Raw genomic sequence first — 23,325 nt, forward strand, 5'->3', positions numbered from 1 at the left:
ATATGGCTGTGGGTTCAATGAGGTTTACTCTCAGCTCAGTGACTCACTTTTATGCCCAGTCCTTTCAGTGCTTGCATTTCAAGTATATTCCTTGGCAAAATTGCAAATTGCTACATGTCCAGGACCTTTGGGGTTGCTCTTTAATCATCTCAATTAGGGGAACTCAGTTGTCCTTGCCACATCTATATGTGTTGAAGTGATTCTCTTAGCCAATGCTTATTACATCTTTTTTTTTTTTAAGATTTTATTTATTTATTTGAGAGAGAGAGAATGAGAGACAGCATGAGAGGGGTTAGGGTCAGAGGGAGAAGCAGACCCCCTGCCGAGCAGGGAGCCCGATGCGGGACTCGATCCAGGGACTCCAGGATCATGACCTGAGCTGAAGGCAGTCGCTTAACCAACTGAGCCACCCAGGCGCCTGCTTATTACATCTTTTAAAATCTTTTGCTACTAAAATTTATGTTCTAGTATAGATTTGATCTCCAGTTGAATGGTGAAAATGCCTAAAACAGTTTTAGTCCCTGGTGAACCTTTATTTAATAAACTTATTTCACAATTTCCACATTATTTGGTTGAGTTGATTGACTTAGGTCAGAAATAATGAGAAATGTATGAGAGATACAATAAAGATTTAACCATCTTAGCAGTACTTGAAGAGAGTAGTACACTGTCTTGAATAGAGCAGATCAATAAAAATGGTCTTGAAACTCATCATTTTTTTTTTTTTTAAAGATTTATTTATTTGAGAGAGAATGAGAGAGCACATGAGAGGGGGGAGGGTCAGAGGGAGAAGCAGACTCCCTGCCGAGCAGGGAGCCTGATGCGGGACTCGATCCAGGGACTCCAGGATCATGACCTGAGCCGAAGGCAGTCGCTTAACCAACTGAGCCACCCAGGTGCCCGAAACTCATCATTTTTTATACCTATTCTCATTCTGTATTTGTTGAGTTGAAAGCTACCTACATGTTACTTTGTGCCTTTACTGCTACTTATTAAACTTCCAAAATAATTATTTCAAAGGTTATGAAAAAAACTAAAGCCTAATTACTTAAGAGAATGGATATTGTTACTCTTAATGATTAAGAATAACTTGTATGAAATAGAGAATTGGGTATTCATTTCTGAGATATCAAAGCTAATAAATATATGGCAGAATCATGTGTCAGACATTGGCTTGGGGTTAATCTTGATTGTCATAATACATCTGATGAAACTTTATCTAGGGCCCTTTTCTGTTGTACTTTGGAACCAAAATGTTTAAAAGTATTGTTTAAAAGTGCCTAACATTTCCCCAGAGGAGTTTTTGAAACTGTTTTTCTAGTGGAAAATTTAATTGATGAAGTCATAGGATTTTTGAGATATGATGTTGCAGGGTAATGGGTCTGTTGCATATAGCGGGTGGTTGTTGGTTAGTCTGGACACCAGCCTTTAATCTCATTTACTATGAACCATGGGGAAATTACATAGCTTTTCTATGCTTTACTCTTCTGTAGAAAGGGCCTACTATAGGCCCCTTACTAGTGTATGTAAGGAATATAGATGACTTGAGCTTTAAAACCTCTTCTAGAAAGGCTCCACGAATATCGGGCTGTTAGTTAGGACAAAGATTGCTATTGCTGCTCTTTGTAATAATATTACCATCATTATTAGATTTTAGATTCTGGGAAGAGGTGGTAACTTTTTAGTAAAACAAATCTTCCTAGGCTGTGAATTAATAATTTATATATTTGAAGGCCCTGGAAGTGAAGATTTTATATCTTTTTTTTTTTTTTTTAATTTTTGGGACAAAAGGTTCTCAGAGTTAAATGAATTGGATGTAGAGAATAATATTTTCTTCCATGTAAATAAAAGCTCTGTGACTTCGGAGCGTCTTGGTTTTTCTGAGAATTAAGTTCTCTTTTTCTTTGAGGACTGTGACAAAGGGAAAGTCTGTGGTTCTGTCAGTGCATTATTCCTTCTATAGAGCTTCTTCAGCTGGATGCCCTTTCTATTTTTCTACCAAGGCTGTAAGCTCCTCTTTTTTTTTAATTTAATTTTTTAAATTTAATTTAATTTTATTACCCAGGGCCCAGCCTTGGGACTAATGCAAAATGCCATTCTATATATGTTTAAACCACACAGTCCTGTGAGTGGTGGGGTGGGGATTCTAGAGGAGTGACTGAGTACAAAAGGCATGATATAACTGTCACTGGGATGGCAAGTTTTAGTAGGGAATGGTGAGAGGGGAGGCTGAAGACAAGATTGGTGCTTGATTTGAGAAGTCCTTGGTGGCAGTAAGCATTATTATTTTTTTTTATTTTCTTTGTCTCCCACATAAAAACTTATAATCATCCTGTTATCACAAAGGGGGAAATCTGTTCTGCAGACTTGGGGAACTAAACAAGTACTATTCCCATATTTAGTGCTTCTCTTCCTCTTGAACTACATTCTTGCATGCATGCTGAGGTCTGAATATGTCTGTCAGGATTTGTAGATAGAGACTCTTCTGTGGGCTGCTAGAGATGGAACCATAGACAGTATGTTTATTGTATTGGGGCATATTTTTAATTGGACTATTAATGTCAGCAAGCCCTTGATGGAGTCCCTGTCAACTCTTAGGTCTTCTAAAGGGCACTGAAATTGTTGATATTAATGGAGAATGCAAATTTCCTTTTGGAAGTAAAATTTTAATTCTGACTTAAAGAATTTATTTCTCAAAGACATGAATAAGGTAAGAAACTGGACCTCATGTGGAAAAACTCTTACCCTCTGGATATCTGAGTTGAACTTCTTGACTTAAATCTTCACATTCTAATACATTTGGCATTTACAACCTCTGTCCATATCACGAAACCATCAGGCAGTCTGATATTTATGGGTTATGTACTCTAGAGTAATTCCAGACCGAGTTTTTGTAGTAGTGGTAAGATTATGAAACAAAGTAGCAAAGAAGAAATTTAACATAGCTGTGACCTAATTTGAGGTAAAACTTTGATGTGTTCGTATTCGACCTCTAGTTGCTTATTTCTTTGAAAAAATTATTCCGGTTTTGCACCAGTTTGAAGGATATAGCTAATGAAGACATTTCTTATATAGTTCTGTGTCACATATTTTTTCTCATTCAGAATATTTTACATCTGTTAAAGTTACTTAGACCCTCATTTCTAAGCTTCAGGGATAGTTAAAGAAACTGAGTACAGACCACATGTATGACACTAATATTAGCAGTGACTTTTTTGAAAGTTCAGTTTTCTGTTACAAGCTGTAAAAACATTTCAAAATGTTTGCGGCACCCCCTGCTGGCTATATTGTGGCACTTCTTAAATGAATATCGCATCTTTAGATACTGCTCAAAAATATTTTAGGTATATACACCATCTCTCTTGCAGTCATTTTTATTTAGAAGTAATTTCATTTGTATCCAACATATAATAGAGTTGAAATTTTAGTTGAAGGCGTTTTGCTTTATAGTTTGTCAATTGATATTTGAACAGTGCTTGTCCTTTGAGGCAAATAGAATAATGTATTCAGTGGAGACAAATTATTTGCCATAACCTTTTTACTAATATTTCAGATGAAATTCAGTGGGGCAGAGGCATCTCCCCAAATGCTTCCATTTTCTTGCAAATAATGCCACCACGAGCATCCTTTGTACATAAATATGTGTGCGTGTTTGTTATATGCTAAATTCTAACCTTGCAATATCCATAACGCTTTAAGAAGAGCACTTTGGATCTTAAAAGACATCCTCTGAGGAGATGGTGGGAATGCTGGTTGTTTGGCTCACTGGTGTGATTCAAGCCATGAGCTCTGATCGAGTTCATTAGTGACCCCTCTAAGGGCCTTTACATCTGGAAAAAGAGTAATTATTTAAGAAAAGCATAATTTTCTGTTTAGTACCATATGAAGTGACAGCCATTGAATTTCAGTTTCTCAGGAACAAAATTCAAAGATGCTGAACTAACTGAGCAAAGATCATTTCCTAAATGTCGAGTTAAGCTAAGTGTCAGAAAATTTAGCGCCATTATTTATAAACATTGAGCAAATTTTAGGCGGGCTCCAGTCCTAATTTAAAGATAAATTTACCTTCTTTAAATGAAAACATGTCTTCCTGTTATATGTATACCCTTCATTCACTATTTTAACAAGAATGTATTGAGATTACACACAGTGTTTCTATAGTGTTTTATGTTCTTCATTTTCATGCTGTATTGTAATAGTGCTTTGCTTGTTTGTTTTCCCCATTGAGTGCTGAGTGCTCATTGGATGGATGGATGGTTGGATGGATGGATGGGTAGATGGGTGGAAGGATGGATGTTGTATATAATAGGACTGAGAATCTTAATGAATCACTCATGGCTTTTAATATTCTTTTGATTTCTGCAATAATTGTTCACTTTTGTATATATATGTCTTCGGGTGTGTTTTTTGGTGGACTACACACACACAGATATTTTAAGTACTGTTAACTGATTTTATTTTCTAATAAAACATTATTCATTCAAAGAAATGTATTCTGAATCAGTAGAAAGTCTTAATCATAGGCTGTTTAAAAAGAATTATAGCTTATTAGTCATACACTTATAAGACAGTCTTAAAAATTAATGATTGACTTTTCTAAGTCCTGTGGTTCTAAATTTCTGCAATCTTTGTATAAGAAAGATGTATAATCTATTAGTACATGCTAGAATTGTAATATTAGTATAATGGTTAATACATGTATCTATATAAGCAAATAGTGTTAATGCTTATATTTTCATAGCATTTCTCCCTAAAATACCTTTATTAATTTTCTAATTACTACTTTATGGCAATGTAAAAAGCAATCTGGTGAATTATCACAAGATCAGTATTAACAAAGACCCTAAATAAAAATCTAGGGCACTTGCATATTATACTCTAGAGCTTAAGTTAGGCTTATTTAGGAGTTATTTTAAGATATATTTTAGAGTAATAGAAAGTAGTTTTACTTCTTCCTATACCTTCTACCTGTAATTTTAGAAGTAAATTCATAGAATTTGTTTAGACCTCTTGATGACTATTGAAGTAATGAATTAGCTGATTTTGGCTTATACCTTAATTTAGCAAATGAGGAAGCTTAGGCCCAGAAAGATTAGTAGGAGAAACTTTCTAAAGTCCTGGTGCCTGAGCTATGTTTCCTGATTTAGCCACTCAGAGTTTTTCCATATTGCTTCCCATGTAGAGGATAGAGAATAAAATTATCTTATCAAATGGCCAGGAAGGGTGGTTTGCTGAATTAATTAGCTTGTAATGTCTCTGGACTATGTGTAACATTTTCATATTTCTCTTTGTTGCAGAATGCAAAGTATGGCGAAATCCACTAAATTTATTTAGGGGTGCTGAATATAATCGGTAAGCATTTTGACAGGTTGGGAAACAAATGGGTCTAGTTCAGAGAGTAGACAGCAGCAAATGCTTATGCTGGTTCATTTAGGGGTCATTGTAACAGTCTGGGTAGTGCTTCTATTTTTTGATACAATCCTCAAATGTTTTGATTTTTCTGTTTTATAAATATTTTTGGAATTGGAATTGGGATAACATATAAAGATGTGTAGTTTTTAGAAATTTTCTATCGCAGTTATTCATTTCATTATGCATTATACAATCAAAATATTTTGAAGTTTACCTAGAACATGGTTATGAAGATGTCACAGGAGTTATGTTGGAATTTAATTTTGCAGAGTAATTAGGCATATCAGAATTTTCATGGCTTTTGGAAAATGTCTATTCATGATATAATTAGGGAAAGTTTTCATTAGCTAGTGCTAGTAAAATTTTTAGACAAAAATATAGAGGAAAATGTTTACTTCTTTCCTGCTGATGTACTTCCTAAAGGGAGAACAGGATGATTAAAAAAATTTTTTTCATTCAATTGGCAAAGCTGTTTTAATATTCCAGTTAATGTTTTTCTAGTTCAACTCCTATGCAGCTTAATATTTTGTAGGTCTTGCTTTCTTCTCTCAAAGTGTCTGACCATCTATTTCCCCTTTACCAGGTATACTTGGGTGACAGGACGAGAGCCTTTGACTTACTATGACATGAATCTCTCTGCCCAAGACCACCAGACATTCTTTACTTGTGACTCAGACCACCTGCGTCCTGCAGATGCAAGTATGGACAATCTTTTATTATTTATTTTTATTTTTATTTTTTAAAGAGTTTATTTATTTATTTGACAGAGAGAGAAACACAGCAAGAGAGGGAACACAAGCAGGGGGAGTAGGAGAGGGAGAAGCAGGCCTCCGGCCGAGCAGGGAGCCCGATGCAGGGCTCAATCCCAGGACCCTGGGATCATGACCTGAGCCGAAGGCAGACGCTTAATGACTGAGCCACCCAGGCGCCCCTGGACAATCTTTTAGATAGATCCTGAGTGGAATGGCTTTTTGGTTTAAGTACTTAAGGTTACCACTTTTAGAATATCTGCTCTACAAAAACCCCAATATATAAAATATTAAATTGAAGATTGACTAGTGGAACCCAGAATTCTGATACTTAAATAAAGGATTTATCACAATGAAGTATCAATGTAGAAACAAATCTTCTTGTTATAATTTAAAACACCCTTTAAAAAAATATACTGACATTGGATTTACATATTTTAAGGAAATATAAATCTTATATAAGGCTAATTGAATCCTTGGTTGAGGTAGGATGAAGGGTCATGTCTCTTTGATGATATTATAATTAGAAATTGGGATTCAGTGAATCCAAATGATAAATGAATATATTGTAGTGATTTGTATGCCTATTTATAGGTTCACTATCACTGAATGGGGGCATGGCTTTAGCTATTAGAATCCATATTTGTTTTCCATCCTAGTAAAGGCTTTGTTTGGCATGCATTTCACATTGTTTGAGGTCCAAATCATTCCACTGATACTGTTTATATTACCAAACTTAAATAGGTGAAAAAAATCTTTAAAAAGGGGAATATGTACATGCACCTAAGAAGCTAACTTAGAATATACGTATTTATAAAACAAATATGGAGATGGTTGCTCTTTTTTAAAAGGTACTCCTTGCCATGGTGGAACATAAATATTCCAGGCATTGAGCTTTCCACAATATATATAAAAACTGCTCTGGTATATAAAAACTGTGTTTGCAGCAAACTTTGGGAACAGATAGACATGTTAAGTAAAAGACTAAAGCACTTTTTTTTTTCTGATCCAACTCCTAATTCTTCAAATGGTTTTAAAATGTCCTAATACCCAGAGCCTGTAGAGTTCGGGAAAATGATCAATAGAAATTATGTTGTGTCTAAGTAGAAGGAAGAGATTAGTAGCAATCTCATCTCAAAAGGGGTAAAATAATATATGTTTCTTAACAACAAATGACACTAATGAGCAAAAGAAATATTAAATCTCTTTTAGAATGTCTTATCCTTTCTTAAGAAACCTTAGTATGGTGAGCATAGCATAACATGTAGACTTAGAGAATCACCATGTTACACACTTGAAACTCCTGTAACATTGTATATCAACTAATACTTCAGTAAAAAAAAAAAGAAATCTTCATCAAGATTAAGTCTCTAAAATTATAGACCATATCTATAAGATTTAGATCTGTAATTTTATGAGCTCAAGAAAGGTTTTATATCATCTACTGAAGGACAGTGGAATAGCAAATTGGAATATTTGTGTGACTTTGGAGATTTGGGCTGACTTTTTTGGTAAGTGAAATACTGTCTTGTATTCAAGCTGAAAGCTATTAATTTAACTATTGTCCTGTGTTGAGTCTTCCAAAGTATGTGTATTGATGGACTTGCTTTTTTCTCTTTTTCTAAAATAGTAATGCAGAAAGCCTGGAGAGAAAGAAACCCCCAAGCTAGAATTTCTGCAGCTCATGAAGCCTTAGAAATAAACGAGTAAGTGGGGGGAAATCTTGCTTTTAAAAAGGAAATCTCATCCTTTGATGAATGTATTCAGTTGCCATTAATAGAATACTTAAGTTAAATTATGCATTTGAACTTGAGGATTGTTTTGGGAGTTATTAATTTGTCAAAAAGTTTTTTTGTGAAGGACATCCATGTGATGGTGGTTTTAGTCATCTTAGAGAGCAATTCAGTGGTTTTGCTATGACCCTAAATTAAATAGCTTCCAAGGGCTATTCCAAGGCCTCCAAGCCCTTTAAGGACTACCTGTGGGATATTGTAAGGGCATAAAATAAATACAGTTCTTTACGTATCTAAAACATTGACGGGGAGATTTTTTTCAGATGTAGAATGCTCATCTGTGCCATCACATTTTTTAGGTAGAGCTTCTGCTAGTGGGGAAAAGAGAACAAAAACATAAGGTGAAAAAAATTGCACTTTAAAAGTATTTCAAGATCAAGACAAAGATAAGACGAAATGCTGTCGTTAGTGTTGTCAAACATGCTGTGGGTTACCAAGGAAGGCTGGGAAATATCTTCTGGAGATCTCAGAAAATGGGAAAGATTCTTAAAATTGGAGTCATAAAATCTCAGGGTTGGCAGAGGCCTTAAAGGTCATTTAGCTCAACCACCCATCTGGTGTTTGAATCACCTCGACACTCTCCCTGCCAAGTGGTCATTGTTAAACTATTTTATGATTTTTTTGAAGAAGGTTACAGAATCTTCATCAGAGGTCTTAGGAAAAAAGATTTACTTGAGAGTTGGAAATCCTACCATTGTAACCTGTTGATCTATTTGGTTTCTGATTCTGTCATACAACATATTTATTTTCTAGTTTCTTGTCATCTACAAATTTGATATGCCTGCCTTCTGTGTGTCATCCATGTTTCTGATAAAAATGTCAGGATCAGGGACAGAACCCTGTGACATGACATATACAGACTATCCTCCAGGTTCATGTCTTCATGACTCATCATCCTTTGGTGTTGTTCAGCCAATTACTAAGCCACCCAAGTTACACTTGTGACTCAGCTCATATTTCTGCATTTTGATCTTAAGAATGCCAGTTGTAGCTATGGATCTTTATTGTGTAGTAAATTCTTTAAAGCAAATTAAGCTAGCACAACCTGATTTATTTATTCTTAGTGAATTAAAGCTAGCTTCTAGTGTTCACTACTTTCTTTTAAAAGTGCTTGGAGACCATCCCTTTAATAATCCATTAGAATATCTTTACAAGTCACTGTTCTGTAGTTTGGGAAGTCTGCCTTCTTCCCTTTTTGAACATTTTTACTGCATTTATCATCTCATCTTCTAGCACCTGTCCATTCTTTGTGATTCCTTAACTATCCACAGAGAGCACTTCCCTTCCTATGGGGTCTGTTGGCTTCCTGGGATTTGCCCATCCCAGTACGGTAATTCATTTAGAATAGTTCAGTTATTTGCTATCTTACATCTTTTTACCCATGTTAGAGTTTAATTTCTTCTCCCTTTTTCAGCCCGACAATCATGCTCCTTGATAGAGAAACCAGGAAAAAAATAGGAGTTACAGAGTTTTGCTTTCTCTTTATTATCTGCTGCTACTAACTACAAACTTGTCTTGTTTTCATGTGGTTGTTGTGTTGTTTGTCTTTTTTGCTTATTTATTTTTGCGATGGTTATAGAGAAATGGGGGTGGTAATAGGGCTTTAAAAGTAATTTAAAAACAGGGAATAGATGGTTGTCTTTAGCATTTTGTTGTGTCTTTATTTTGCTTTGCAAGCTTAAGCTAATTTGGAATTTTAGCTCTCCTGACATTATTCTTATTAGCTCATTCCACTCTCTTGTAGTCCTTCATTACATGCCCTCTTTCCATCTTTTTTTACATGTCCTTTAAGAATCTGACCTTGTGAGAGATCTCTGTGCAGCCATATTGGTTACTTAATTGTCACCCCTCTTTTCTTCCTGAGAGGCTCATTTGTGACTATGGTCATAGTTGGATATTTGGAAGCTGCCCGACCCTCTTAAACCATTTTTTTCCTTCAGAGTCTCATGCCATTGAATCATACCTCTTTTCTTTGAAGTTTTTGAAGTCCACATTACCCTCTCTGATTATCCTGAATCCAAAATGACATAGTAACTCTCTCTGAATGTTCCTATCAATTTTCATTTCACCAACTATTTTTTTCTTCTTGGTCAGAATTAGGTCCAGAGTTGAAGTTCCCCTAATTGCTTCCTCTACCATCTGGGAGATAAAATTGTTACCAAAGTAAGTCAAGAACCTGTCGGGTGCCCTACTTCTAACCAAATGAGACTTCTTCTAGCAGATATCTGGATGGTTGACACCCCCATCACCATACTTTCTTGCTTCTGTCTGTGTATTGTGTTGTGACAAGGATGCATCATCTCTATCTTCCATCGAGCTGAGCCGTCGTTCTGTACTCCCCAACCATTAGCACTTCTATTGCTCTTTCTCCTTCACTCACAAGCTCTTAGCATGTTTCTACCCCAGACTCATGACTTTCCACATAGATACATGTTTTCTTGGCTAGTAGTGCTACTCTGCCTCTCCTCCTAAGAATACTATTTGAAATATAAAGAAAGAAAGCACGTAACTTGCCCCCACCTGTCTTGAATTCCCAGCCCACCAACTATAATCTTATAACTAATTCCTCTGATACTATATCCACCACTCAGTATTATAATCTCAGTTTTCACTTCATTACCCTTGACCCATATTTATATGTCAGCATCTGAAGCCTTAAGTAGCGCTTCCTGATGCCTGTCCCAGTTATTTTCTCTAGTGAATCGCTGGGCAGTTTCAGCATCATTATTGTTCTTTCTAAGTCCTATATCTGCTGCCCTCCATAGTTAATTGGTTTTACAGCATTTTTCTGGGCATTTTTTCCCCCTACTGCCCCACATTGTGTTTAAAGCCCCATTGATCAGTCCTGCATGAAATTAGAGGGACTGACCAAAGAATTGACAAGACTCCTCTTCAAGGCTAAGATTAACTAGTCACCCCAAACCTCCCATTGGCTATAAGTTCAGCCTCATTTTCCTAGCTGGGCTGTTGCAGTTTATGAATGGTAAAAGTAACATTTGGTTTCACTTTCTGTTTATTTTCTCTCTTGTGGTCTGATGGAGGTTCTGACAAGTAGGGAAATGACCACAAGAGAGGCAGTGGGGAAGAAGGAAAGCAGAGGGATCTATGCAGATTGGGACCTGTATGGTCGACTCCGGCCTCACTGTTTCCTATCACATTCCCTTTCTTTGGCAGTCGGGTTGTTCTGGTATGATGGGGAAGGTTGAAATTTCCAAGAGTTCCCCTTGTTTGTTAGTTAACTGCTTATCCTTTCCAGCTTCCTAGCTTAGAGGTTGTTGAAAGGATTAAATGAGATGATATATGTTAAGTGCCTGGTACAGTGCTTACTATATACTGAGCAACAGGTGGTGGTAGCTATTACTGTTAAAGGTGTGAGATTGAACTCTTGTTCGCTGCTGAGGCTGAATCAGATTTTGAGCTCTTCAGAAATAACACTACCTGTAGGTTCTTCTAGTGTTCTTCTCTGACCCAGAAAATCAGTGCTGACTGTAATGAAATGTCGAAGCGCTGTTTTTTTTTAATGAGTAATTGATCCGATTTAATGAACTTCTGATTCTGAAGAAATCCTTAGATTCCAGAGAATCCATGTTTAGTGAATAGAAGGAAACTTGTCTGTAGGATCTCTAACTTGGAGAGCTGGAAGGAGATCTTTCCCAACAGCTCTTGTCATTGCCATTGCCGGTTAACACTGACTGAGTGTGTACCCCATGCGGCTACTGTACTGAGCACTTCACATGCATCACCTTACTTAACCTTCGCAACAACACTGTGAACAAATCGATTTCATGTTGTGCTCCATCAGGGAGGCAGAGTAATAACTTGCCCAAAGTGACACACTAATAAGGGGCAGAGTCCATTTGTGAGCCCCATGTTCCTAACACTACACATCCTACCTTTCAAGCTAAAATATAGGCATTTCTTTTGTGTCATTATTTTGTGTCAACAACTACAAACCAGGGGTGCATGAACCAGTTGGCCACTCTGCATGTTTCGGCATAACTCCTTGCCCTTCTGCATGCACTCCTCCAGCTGTGACAATGTCCTTGGATTTGTAATTGATGGTGGCTATCATCTGAATGGACAGGTGTGCGACTGCTTATATTCTCTTGGCTGAAGAGGAAGCAACAACCATCGCGGAAGCAGAAAAGCTGTTCAAGCAGGCCCTGAAGGCTGGAGACGGCTGTTACCGGCGTTCTCAGCAGCTACAGCATCATGGATCCCAGTATGAAGCCCAACATAGTAAGGTTTTCTCCAGGCTGACGTGTTGGGGGTCAGAACTGTAGCATGATTAATCAGAACAAATGTTCAGGCCAGTTCAAAATATGATTCTCAGAGATGAAAATAAAGACTAGTTTTTGCCTTTCTATTATTTTTTTCCCTTCCCATAAGAGTACAGTATATAATTAACTATAGCTTCATTACTGTTCACATTCATTTTCAGATTCTTTCCTAATCTTTAGATCCTTAACTCTAGAAATAAATGGTAATAACCTTTAATGGTAACCTTTTTTTCTCCTCAGAATTCTTATATATTTCTGTTTATTAGTTGTTTCTCTGCCCCATAACCTAAGGCCTATTTGGGAAACAGGACTTAAATTTATGTTAATGTAATCAGAGGTTTTCTCTTACAAGTCTTCTACAGCATGGGTTGAAATAGAACAACTAAGAATATCATAGTTATTGGTGATTATCTCAGTATTTAGCTCATTGGTATTGGCTTCCAGAGATAAAAAGCCATGAGTTTGTAATTATTTATCTTTTTTATATTAAAAATAGTGGCTGCTTTTATTTAAGATAACTCTTTAAAATGAGGCCTTTCACTTTAGTACACTAAACAGAGGGTCAGTGATATTTTGGGGGAATGGTATAAAAACAAGACAAAAAAATTGTTTCTGGAATTCCTGGAGCTGCTGACTTGTCAGTTTTTTGGTTGTTTAAGTAGAAATTTAATAATCCTTTCATCGTCTATTCAGACTTTAGGTTGTTTCCTTAAAGTGGAATTTCTCACCTCATTTTCCCCTCCTGCATCTTGGAGAGTAGGATTGCATCTCCTTCATATTGAGATTATAAAATTAAATTTTAGTGCTAAACTTGGATTTGGTGCAGAGAATGAGTGCATTAGTCCTTATGACTAAGGTACAGGAAGATCTTTGATCTTTGTGTGTATACATGAGTATGTCCACACAACACAATAATACATGAGTTTTTATTTGCATTCTGCAGTATGTATGTTAATCAAGTCTCGAATCACATATCTATTGCTTTTTAAAAAAAATTATAACAATGAATTTTGAAGGCATTTGTATAGTAAGGTCTATTTGGTGAACTAAATGAGAATTAACACATAAAATTACATTACCTATAATATAACTTAAGAAATTTTCTTTATTTCTTTTCTTCTGTAAATTAAATCCTTTCAACCTGTTGCCTAAATCTATCCAAAAAATATAATCACATCTTTAAAATAATTTGTAGGCACTTGGCAGATTTTCAGCACACATCTTGTTCTCATTGTTTAAAACTTGAAATGTTAGGACTTTGGTCTTAACATCTTTTAATAGCTGCATATTATACATGTACTTAATCTATAACAGGTGTGTCATATTTTTCTAAAACATGGTAATTTTATTGAGGATTAAATGCATGCATGTTCTCACTGGTCTAGAAACATATCCAAAATGACATATAATTAAATAAAAGATTAAGATGAGAAGTTGTTAATGTACTTTTTAAGAGCCATTTTAGTGACTATTATTATAACTAGTTAGCTTGTCAGTGCTTTCTCTAACACTAGGGTAGTTTTCATTTTGTTGCGTACTCTATTGTCATATCTGGAATGTGTTATATTGCCATCTAAAATAGACTGCTTTGGGGACCTGGAGATGATTATGATGTCACTAGTTTTAGGGAAAGAATAATATAAAACAGAAGTTCAAGATGAGGCTTCTCCAGACTTAATGTCAAGAAGGAAAAAAAATAGTTCATCAGGATGCAACCTGAGATTCACCTCTTTGCATCTCTACCAAAAGCATGCAGACTTGAAGAATATGGAATTCTTGCTTGTAAACCACATTCAATGTGGGTATGTTCATTTTCCCAGCACTTTGTGGCAGATGATTTTATTTATCAAATAACTCAACATTCTAACTCAAAAGCATGGATTAGGTAATCAGTCACATGATTTGACCTTTGGAAATCTAAGTATTTTGACTACACTGTATGCATTTTACTATTAGCAAAGTTGTCAGTGCGCCTGGCAGTAAGAAAAAGCCAAAGGAGCGCTCTGTTCTCTCTGAGGTTTTCCTTTAAGGGCATGGCAAATGAGCCTCTGTATTTTTTTCTTGCTGCTCAGCTGAAAGCTTTTGTATTTTTAAATTTTGGTATTTTATATTTCCTTCTTCAGGACGAGATACTAATGTCTTGGTCTACATCAAAAGAAGGCTAGCAATGTGTGCCAGAAGACTCGGGAGGACCAGGGAAGCAGTGAAAATGATGAGAGATGTGAGTTTGAATTTGTGTTTGGGAACAGGAGCAATGTACCTGACTTCGAGAAGGAGGAGCCAACTGCATGGCCATAGCAGAGAGCGCCAGTGACGGTGCGGTGGTCCCATGGGTGCTGGAGCCGGCCAGTCTGGGCTTCAGCTCTAGCTCCCAGTGTGCTGGATGAGTGATCTTGGGCAAGTGACTCAACGGCTCTGGGCCTGCTTCCTCATCTATAAAATGGGAATAGATAACAAGAACTTTTTTTTTTTTTTAAGATTTTATTTATTTATTTGACAGAGAGAGACACAGCGAGAGAGGGAACACAAGCAGGGGGAGTGGGAGAGGGAGAAGCAGGCTTCCTGCCGAGCAGGGAGCCCGATGCGGGGCTCGATCCCAGGACCCTGGGATCATGACCTGAGCCGAAGGCAATCGCTTAACCGACTGAGCCACCCAGGCGCCCCAGATAACAAGAACTTTAACAATATTAATAACAAAAGCAATTACTGCTTAGGATTGTTGTGAAGATTAAATGAGCTAATACATGGAAAGCTGTCCATAGAGCGGCTGGCATATTAAGGAAATTCCAATACATGACCTTATTATTAAACCTCTGGAGCTGTAGCCAGAAGCCAAGAATGAGATCAGCCATTTTAGCTGACTTTTTTTTGTGCGTATTGGTGTTAGGAAGATTTGAATAAACTGGGTCTAATTGCTACTCTCAAATGTAATAATAGTATGATCCAATCTGATTGAAGTCATTTCAAGCATTTTCCTAGATTCTTGAATCAGGATATTTTATTAGTAGTAGTCAACACAAGAAGAGAGGAAATAGGTAAGAGTTTTAAAAGGAAAGAGAACCAAGGGAGATGATTATTCAGTAATCAAAACAGTAGTTTTAGGGGAAACCAGTAGAGGAACTTTTACTTCCACATTTTTTAAAATAAGAAATACTTTTTCATAAAGAAACTGACACCAGTAGAAATTGTATTTATAAACCATTTTTTTTTTAAAGATTTTATTTATTTATTTGACAGAGAGAGACACAGCAAGAGAGGGAACACAAGCAGGGGGAGTGGGAGAGGCAGGCTTCCCGCTGAGCAGGGAGCCCGATGCGGGACTCGATCCCAGGACCCTGGGATCATGACCTGAGCTGAAGGCAGACGCTTAACGACTGAGCCACCCAGGCACCCCATAAACCATTTTCTTTTTAAAAACAATTTCAAAAGACTTTTGCCAATATTTCAGGCCTCTGCTGTCTTCCTGAAGTCAGGAGACAACAGGTAACCACCCCTTATAAAAATGAAAGAACCAAGGGTCAAGATAAGAGTGGTGTCTTGCCCAATTCTCAGCTTTTGGGTTTGAGAACAGGACTGTGTAAACCTAGTGAGCCTTTTGTTGGTTTATCTTTGGAAAGGCAGTTATTCATACGAATCCCCAGTTACGCTGGCATGGGGGGGTTTGTGGCTGCACTTCAGGCCCACCCCTAGTTATTTCTGTAAGTTGCAGCATAATGGGGAGGTCCGAGTGAGATCCGCGCCTGGGTTAGGCTCCTCCATTAAGCAGCAGGATAGCCCCCAGACCTGACGAGAGGAATGAGAGAAGGGGGATTCCAAGGTAATTCTGTTTGACTACAGGTGATAGATGCTCAATGGGCAAAGCTACTGCAAAGGGGATGTCCCAGGAGTAAATTCTTCTGGTTGAGGGAAGAATTGAAAGAATGTTTGTTATACAGTATAAGTGCTAATTTTTATAAAAGGAGAGTTCTGTAGAGACATGAACTTGCTGTCAAAGCTTTTTAAGTTGCAGAAATTCCATCTTTTGATCTAGTGAAGAAACTCTACCAGTCAGTCCCTTTGTCTCTAAAGGAGCTGAGAATTTTATGAAGGATGGGGGTATTTATCTTAAACTGGCCCAGCCACATTCAGCCTTTAACAAGGTGTTTTAAATTTATCGCTTCTTCTTAACCTTAGTTAGCCTGGGACAGGCATGCATGGAGGGGCAGATTTTGGTAATTTTCTTTATTATGTGCTTAAGCAACTTCACAGGAGAAGCAAACTGGAGTGATTTCAATTCCAGTTTTTTTCTGTCCGTTTCATTCTGATGATCATCAATTTTGGTACCATTTCATATGATTAAGACCAATGCAGCTATGCTATGGTTCGACTTTTATTTAACATTATTTTATATTTACAATTCCATTTATTGTCTTAGTCCAAATTTAGATCTTGGAGGGAAATCTGGGATGCAGTGGAATAAATGCTGGGCAGAGAGTAAGAAAACCTAGATGTGAATCTCAGCTTTGCTCTTCACTAGCTCTGTGACCCAGGGCAACTTTCTTCCTTTTTGGGCTTTTCATTTGTGTTCTGTAAATTGTGGTTAGTGATTCTTACCTAAAAGGGTAATTGATGGAGCAGTGGAGAGAATGAAATAAAATACTATGAACACACTTGGCATATGGTAGGCATGCTTACATTTTCCCCCCTATTTTCTCTCCATTATGTAAGCATGATGTAATTTGCTTGCCCATTCCCCTGATGGGCATTTTGGGATATTTCTGATTTTTTTTTTTCTTGAATGAATCAGTAAGTCAAGCAATCTCTTTCTCTCTCTATATGTATATATACATACACATACACAGATTTATATATGTGTGTATCTGTATTTATATATGTGTTTCTTGGGTTGTTTTCCTTAAAAAAATCAGTTATGTTATTGGAATACCAATACATGTTGCCTTTTGACTGGGTTTATAGATATGGGCCCTACTCTTGTAACAGTCCTGGGAGAGATACTGTTGGACATTGTGGAGATGTGTTTTGAAGAGAAATATTTATAGTGCTCTTTTCTTTACAAACTCCTGGCACCCAAATGGAGGAGCGGAGGTTGAGGATCCCTATGTCTGTTGAAGCTGCAGCTGGTCTCAGCCTTGTGGGAGACAATTGATGGTCAGGCCTGACTCCTCTCAGGTCAGGGGTCATATATACATGGGAACTTCAGTGGGGGTTTACTCCTTTAATAACAGGCACATAAACCATTTTGCTGCAAAGGTTCCTATCAGAGGAACCTTTATCAGAAAACAGCACACTGGATTCCAGGCAGCCTGCTGATAAGCCACGGAGGCAGAAGGATCTAATTTCTCATTAAGACACAGCAATCCTACCCCATATGCATTGGTTGAAACTTCCCTAGAGCAGATTTTAAGGTGGAACTAGAAATGGTAGAGTCGGAATGCCTTCCGTGTAGAGTAGACTCTTCAGAACAATTCTCTGGAATCCCCTTAAGGAAGGGAGAACTGTTAATTGGTGAGATAGCCTGAAAGAGAATGAATGGGAATTCTGGGAAGTCCGACTGTAGATGATTATTGATCTAATAAAATATTGATACTGTAAGTAAATATTGATAAGAACACGTAAGCTCCTTAATGTCAAGATTCGTGGCTTCTAATTTTAAAAGCAACACATTAATATAAAAAAATAAAAGCAACACATTAATTATTTTGAATTCCCAAGATGTTTTCTCAAAAAACTCACTTTAATAAGCTTCCTTTTGCAGTCAAGAATATGGAGCACTTTGTTGGAAGAATGTTTTGGCAGTGGGTAGAACTAAGAGAGCATGCTGGTTTTTGAATTTTACTATATGGTATTATTTATTATTCGAAATGAAAAGAGTTGCATTTTCTGCTTTCTTAAGTTGAAAGAAAAGTTTTTTTGCTTGTTCTCATTTTAATCTTGCCTCTTTAACATTTGATATAGGACACAATTTTTTCTTTCTTTTTAACTTTTACTATTTTACTAACCTCAGCTTTTTTTGTTTGTTTTTTCCCCTAGTTTTCCTGGTCCTATTTGAGTAGATTTGGAATGGAATTCATAAGGCTCACTGTTTGGTCTGGCCCCTTAGCCATACCCTGTCAGAACTGGTGTAGAGAAACTGGTATGGGTGGGATTGCTTGCCCATATGAAAGAACCTAAGAGCTCCTCTTGCCCCAGGTCATTTGGTCTGGAGTAGGGCTCCTCAGTCTCCATTTTATTGACATTTTAGGCCATATAAGTTTTTGTTGTGGGTGTCCTTTGCATTGTAGGGTATTTAGCAGCATCCCTGACCTCTACCCACTAGATACCAGTAGCAGCCTGCCCCCTTGTTGCTCTCCAATGTGACAACTAAAAATATCTCTAGCTATCTCCTGGGGGGTGGGGGGCAAAATCATTCCCCATTAAGAACCACTGATTTGGAGAATCCTAAAGTGAGTGGATCTGTTTTGGGGCAGACATGCAGTTTTTATTCAGTCTTATTTGTTGGTAGTCTGATCTTCTACTATGAACACAGTGTTCTAAAGCATCTCTAGAATTGATCAGTTCCTGGGACCAGGCTGGTTTGGGAGGCTGTTTGTCTTGGATGGGATTCCCTGAAGAGATACCCTGGGGGCATGAAGAGTAAATGAACTTGAAGATTTTGGTAGGGTCGTGGTTGGAGCAATGAGAGAAAAAGGAGAATGTGAAGGCCTGATGTGGGGTAGTGGTCTTTCTTGTTCCTTGTGCATACTTCCCGAGCACTACTTGCCACTTTTCCCTAAAATCTACAGCTCCTTTGGAAGTTGACCATACGCTCTCAGACTTTATCATCTGTTTCCCCTCTCTTTTGTAGTTTTCTGCAGACCTCTGTGTCATTCTTCCTCATTCTTCTTTCACTCTTTCTCTCTCCAGCACTGCCTCTTTCAATATCCTGGCCTCTCATTTGAGAGATCATCACAACCTTCTTGAAACATTTTATTTATTTGATTTTAGGAGACCATGCTCTCTTAGTTCTCCTAAAATGTCACAGTCCATAAGAAAGCACCACCAACTAGGTGGCTCAAACAACAGAAATATATTCTCTCACAATCATGATATCAGAAGTCTGAAATCGAGGTGTGGGCAGGGCCATACTCTCTCTGAAGGTTCTAGGAAAGTGTCCTTTCTTGCTGGCCATCCTTGGCATTCCTTGACTTACAGGCATATCACTCCAATCTCTGCCTCATGTGGCATTCTTTCTTCTTGTTTATCTGTGTCTTTGTGGTCAAATTTCCATCTTCTCATAAGGACATCAATCATGTTGGATTTAAAATTGGGTATATGACCTCATCCTAATTTGATACGTCCACAGAGACCCTATTTCCAAATAAATTCACATTCACAGAAACCAGGGGTTAGGACTTCAGAATTTCTTTTTGGAGGACATAGTTCAATCCACAATACCAGGTCATATATAAAAGCAAAATGTAGGTGTTCTGTATATACTTTCATTCTCCCTAAAAATGGGGTAGACATGGAGAAATGTGGATATCAAAGAAAAAATCCACCCACCTAAAATTTGAGCTTGAAACAAACCTGTGACTTGTTTATTACCATGTGTATACATTCCCTAGGGAAGTGGTAACATTTATTTTTAAATTAATGTAAATTAAAATGAGTTCTATTTAGAAAATTATTGTAGATGTTCATTATGTATCTCTTTTAGGTCATTAGAGGTATCCTATGGTGTGAGCAATTGACCTTTGAGGATTAATTTAACAGCACTAATAGTAAGAGGATGCCCTTTAGATGATTTGTGAAGAGTAGCACTTCTGTTGAAAGCATACTTTAGAAAATATACACCTCTGGGACTAATCAAAGCTTTTGGAGCAGTAAGGACTGTTGATTTGCATTTTTGCCTACTTACGTTCATGAAGAAAAACCTTCATGAAATCAATAATTTGTAAAAGAGAACTAGTATGCCATTTCCAAGTTGTTTTAAAATTTCATTTTAGGGAATATTCTGCAACATAAATTCTATTTTTTTAAAGATTTTTTTTAATTTTAATTTTTTAATTTTATTATTATTTTTTTAATTTGACAGAGTGAGAAGGAGTACAAGCAGGGGGAGCAGCAGGCAGAGGAAGAGGGAGAAGCAGGCTCCCTGCTCAGCAGGGAGCCCGATGTGGGGCTCGATCCCAGGACCCAGGGATCATGACCTGAGCTGAAGGCAGGTGATTAACCATCTGAGCCACCAAGGTGCCCCCAGAAATTCCATTTTTATTGCATTGGTAAAAAAAAGAAAAAGAAAAAAAATCTTTCTAGGAGGAAAAATTTAAATGAATATTTGGGAGTTAATTTATATTCCCTTTTGTCATTTTCCTCATTCTTAAATTAGAGTTTTGCTCCTATTTTTTTTTTTGTCTTTCTATTCTGCAAGACGCATTATTTCCCTCTTACCAATATCCCTTTTTTTTCCTTAAAATTGTCATGAATTATTACGGATAACTTGGCTGATGAATAAATTTAGAAGTTGTTCAGTTGATTGTTGAAAGAAGTAACATTATGTGGGGGAGGGAGCATGGGAAGAGTAGTATTTTAATACCTTCAGGCAACCAAGTATCACTTGAGCACAGTTGCTTTCACGCTCTTACCAGATGGATCGCTGGACTAAAGACTAAGTATACAGTGAAATATGTTCATTCCTAGTAAGTGTTCCTGTGGTGATTATTGGCATGTTTCTAAATTCTGTCTTTGCTATACTTACAAATAAAGAAAAAGTGGATCTTAGAAGCAAATGCTGTCAATAATAACTCACTGATCTTCCAAATTAAAGTTTATATGAACCCCTTTTATCATGATTTGTTTTTCTGGATTTGCCTGAAATGTTGTTTAAGTTGACTTATTTAGTAAATTATTGGCAATTAGTGATTTACATAGAAAGGAGAAGTATTTAATTAATAAGAGCAAAAAATGGATTTGTTAATTATTGATTTACCTACTTGCATCAGTAAGGACGAACCATGGTTTTATCAGCATTGGACTCTGTATTCACTATAGAAACAGCAGGTGGTAAATAGTCCCTGATGCAGATGAGGATTTTGTCTAGAAATAGTGTTATTTTATTAACTATTAGCTATTATCATTTACACAAAAGTCTTACTTGGGACATAATAAATACATGACTGGTACGTTAACTGTCACTATCAGGATTTTTCAAATGCTGGGCCCACATTTTTCAGTGTGGTGAATAGTATTCACTGCTGAGTAAAGCCTTCTATATATATGGCTGGCCCATGAACAGTTCTAGACATGTCGGTGCCTGTCATCTGATTTCACTTCCCTCCTCCCAGTTCCTCTTCTTGATCTTCTTTCCCAGTCATTGATCTGCTTCTGCTTTACAACGATGTCTCTAAACAGTTCTTTCCTTGGATTCCTGCTCTGTTGCATTTCACCTTCCTAGGACTCAGACCTGGTTCTGTTCAGTGGCTCCATTCATGCCCACTGTTTCCCTGGTTCCACATCTTCTCTCTCTCTTGTTACCCTACAGCCTTGATTTTAGTCTTGCTATACCCAGACTGTACTAAACCATTCATCCTTTCATGCATTCAATGAAAACGTATTGAACCTCCATTTCATGTCAGGTATCAGTGAAAAAACAAAGACCCCGACCTTATGCAGTTTACATTCTAGCAGGGAGAAGAGACAAAAAAACAATGAACACAGTAAGTGTGTATTTTTGTAATATATTAAAAATTGATAAATGCTGGTGGAAAACAAAGTAGAGCAGGATAAGGAAGATTAAGAAAGCTAGTCGGCAGAGAATGAGGAGGCCATGGAAGTCACAGGTTTAATAGGATGATCTGGTATGTGTCATTTTACACACCCGATCATCCTATTTAAAAAGATGACATTTTACCAAAGACTGAAGGAGGTGCAGAATTTAGTCATGTGATGTATGCTCAAAGGCTGTGAGGCAGGAGTATGCAAAAGAGTCCTGGGTGTATAGAACAGAGTAGTCCCAGGGAAGTGGGGTGGGTTACAGATCATGTAGGGTTTGGGGACTGTAGTAGGCTTTTACTCTGGCTGAAATGGGGAGCTTTGCAAGGTTTTGAGCAGAGGTACGACAAGGCCATTTTTAATTTTTATAGGCTGCTGTGTGGCAAGGGAGAAATAGGGAGGTCCGTCAGAAGGCTCTTGTATTAATCTTGGTGAGAGACAGTCGTAATTCAGGCCAGAGCAGTAGCAGAGCAGGTGGTGAGAAGTGGTCAGATTCTAGATATATTTTGAATGTAGGGCCAGTAGTATTTGCTAATCAATTAATATGTGCTGTGAGAAAAAGTCAAGGATGGTCCTAAGGATTTTTTCTTGGAAGGTGAAGAGTTTTTATCAATTAAGATGTGGAAGTCTGCAGATAGAACAGTGTTTGAGGGAGTGGGGAGGAAGCTTAGGAAGGTTGGTTTTTAACATGTTATATTTGAGAGAACACATACTCATTTTTATCTTAAATAATCACTTCTTGATCTTTTTGTGGACCATAGCAAATTTTTGCTTTGTTGAGGTCAGGAAACCATTAAAAAGACAAAGTAATGGGACATCTGGGTTTGATGGAATCCCTTCTAAAATATAGTTGGTGAGGAACTCCCGTTATAGTACCATTCATTTTTAAAATGCCAGCAAGATAAAACTTAATTAATTGCAGAGAAACCATGACCATAGCAATCTTGTAAAATATATAGTGCAGTGTGGCATGTGTATGTTTAATTTACATGTCTGTAGATTTCTGTTTCTTACCGTTTTCACTGAATACTGTTTTTCAGGTTTATCCATTTTTGCTCTATGTACCTCTTGTATATAATTTATAGTTTCTAACTGCTGCATCATATTCTATATTATGCTCTTAATCTATTTTACTTAACTTTTCCCCTAGTGAAGGACCCCCGGGTTGCCTCCAGCCTTCCATTGTCCCAGCAGTACTGCAGTGAACATCCGTATGGACATGTGGGAAGCTTTTCCTAGGGTGTATACCCAAGAGTGGGATTGCTGGATGTTACAGCATATGCGTGCTTGATAGTGATATGCCCTGCCATTGCGTTCTCCAGAGTGGCTGCCTGTGACTAT

At 37.2% G+C, this 23,325-nt stretch overlaps 1 protein-coding gene across 8 annotated transcripts in view; it reads left to right on the top strand.

Moving 5' to 3' along the window:
• ST7 (suppression of tumorigenicity 7) overlaps positions 1 to 23,325 on the top strand; it is a 233,750-nt gene that overhangs the window by 133,294 nt on the left and 77,131 nt on the right. For 5 of the 8 annotated variants that reach the window (XM_078059492.1, XM_078059494.1, XM_036077126.2 and 2 more), the window contains exons 4-9: positions 5,298 to 5,352; positions 5,996 to 6,111; positions 7,792 to 7,867; positions 10,049 to 10,117; positions 12,039 to 12,193; positions 14,358 to 14,455. In XM_078059492.1, the coding sequence (XP_077915618.1) occupies positions 5,298 to 5,352; positions 5,996 to 6,111; positions 7,792 to 7,867; positions 10,049 to 10,117; positions 12,039 to 12,193; positions 14,358 to 14,455 (569 nt within the window). The remainder of the gene's footprint in view (positions 1 to 5,297; positions 5,353 to 5,995; positions 6,112 to 7,791; positions 7,868 to 10,048; positions 10,118 to 12,038; positions 12,194 to 14,357; positions 14,456 to 23,325) is intronic. The other 3 variants (XM_078059493.1, XM_036077128.2, XM_036077129.2) reach the window with 1 other exon arrangement.

This window comes from Halichoerus grypus, chromosome 12 (assembly GCF_964656455.1).
Source record: "Halichoerus grypus chromosome 12, mHalGry1.hap1.1, whole genome shotgun sequence".
In the NCBI taxonomy this organism is placed as follows: Eukaryota; Metazoa; Chordata; class Mammalia; order Carnivora; family Phocidae; genus Halichoerus; species Halichoerus grypus.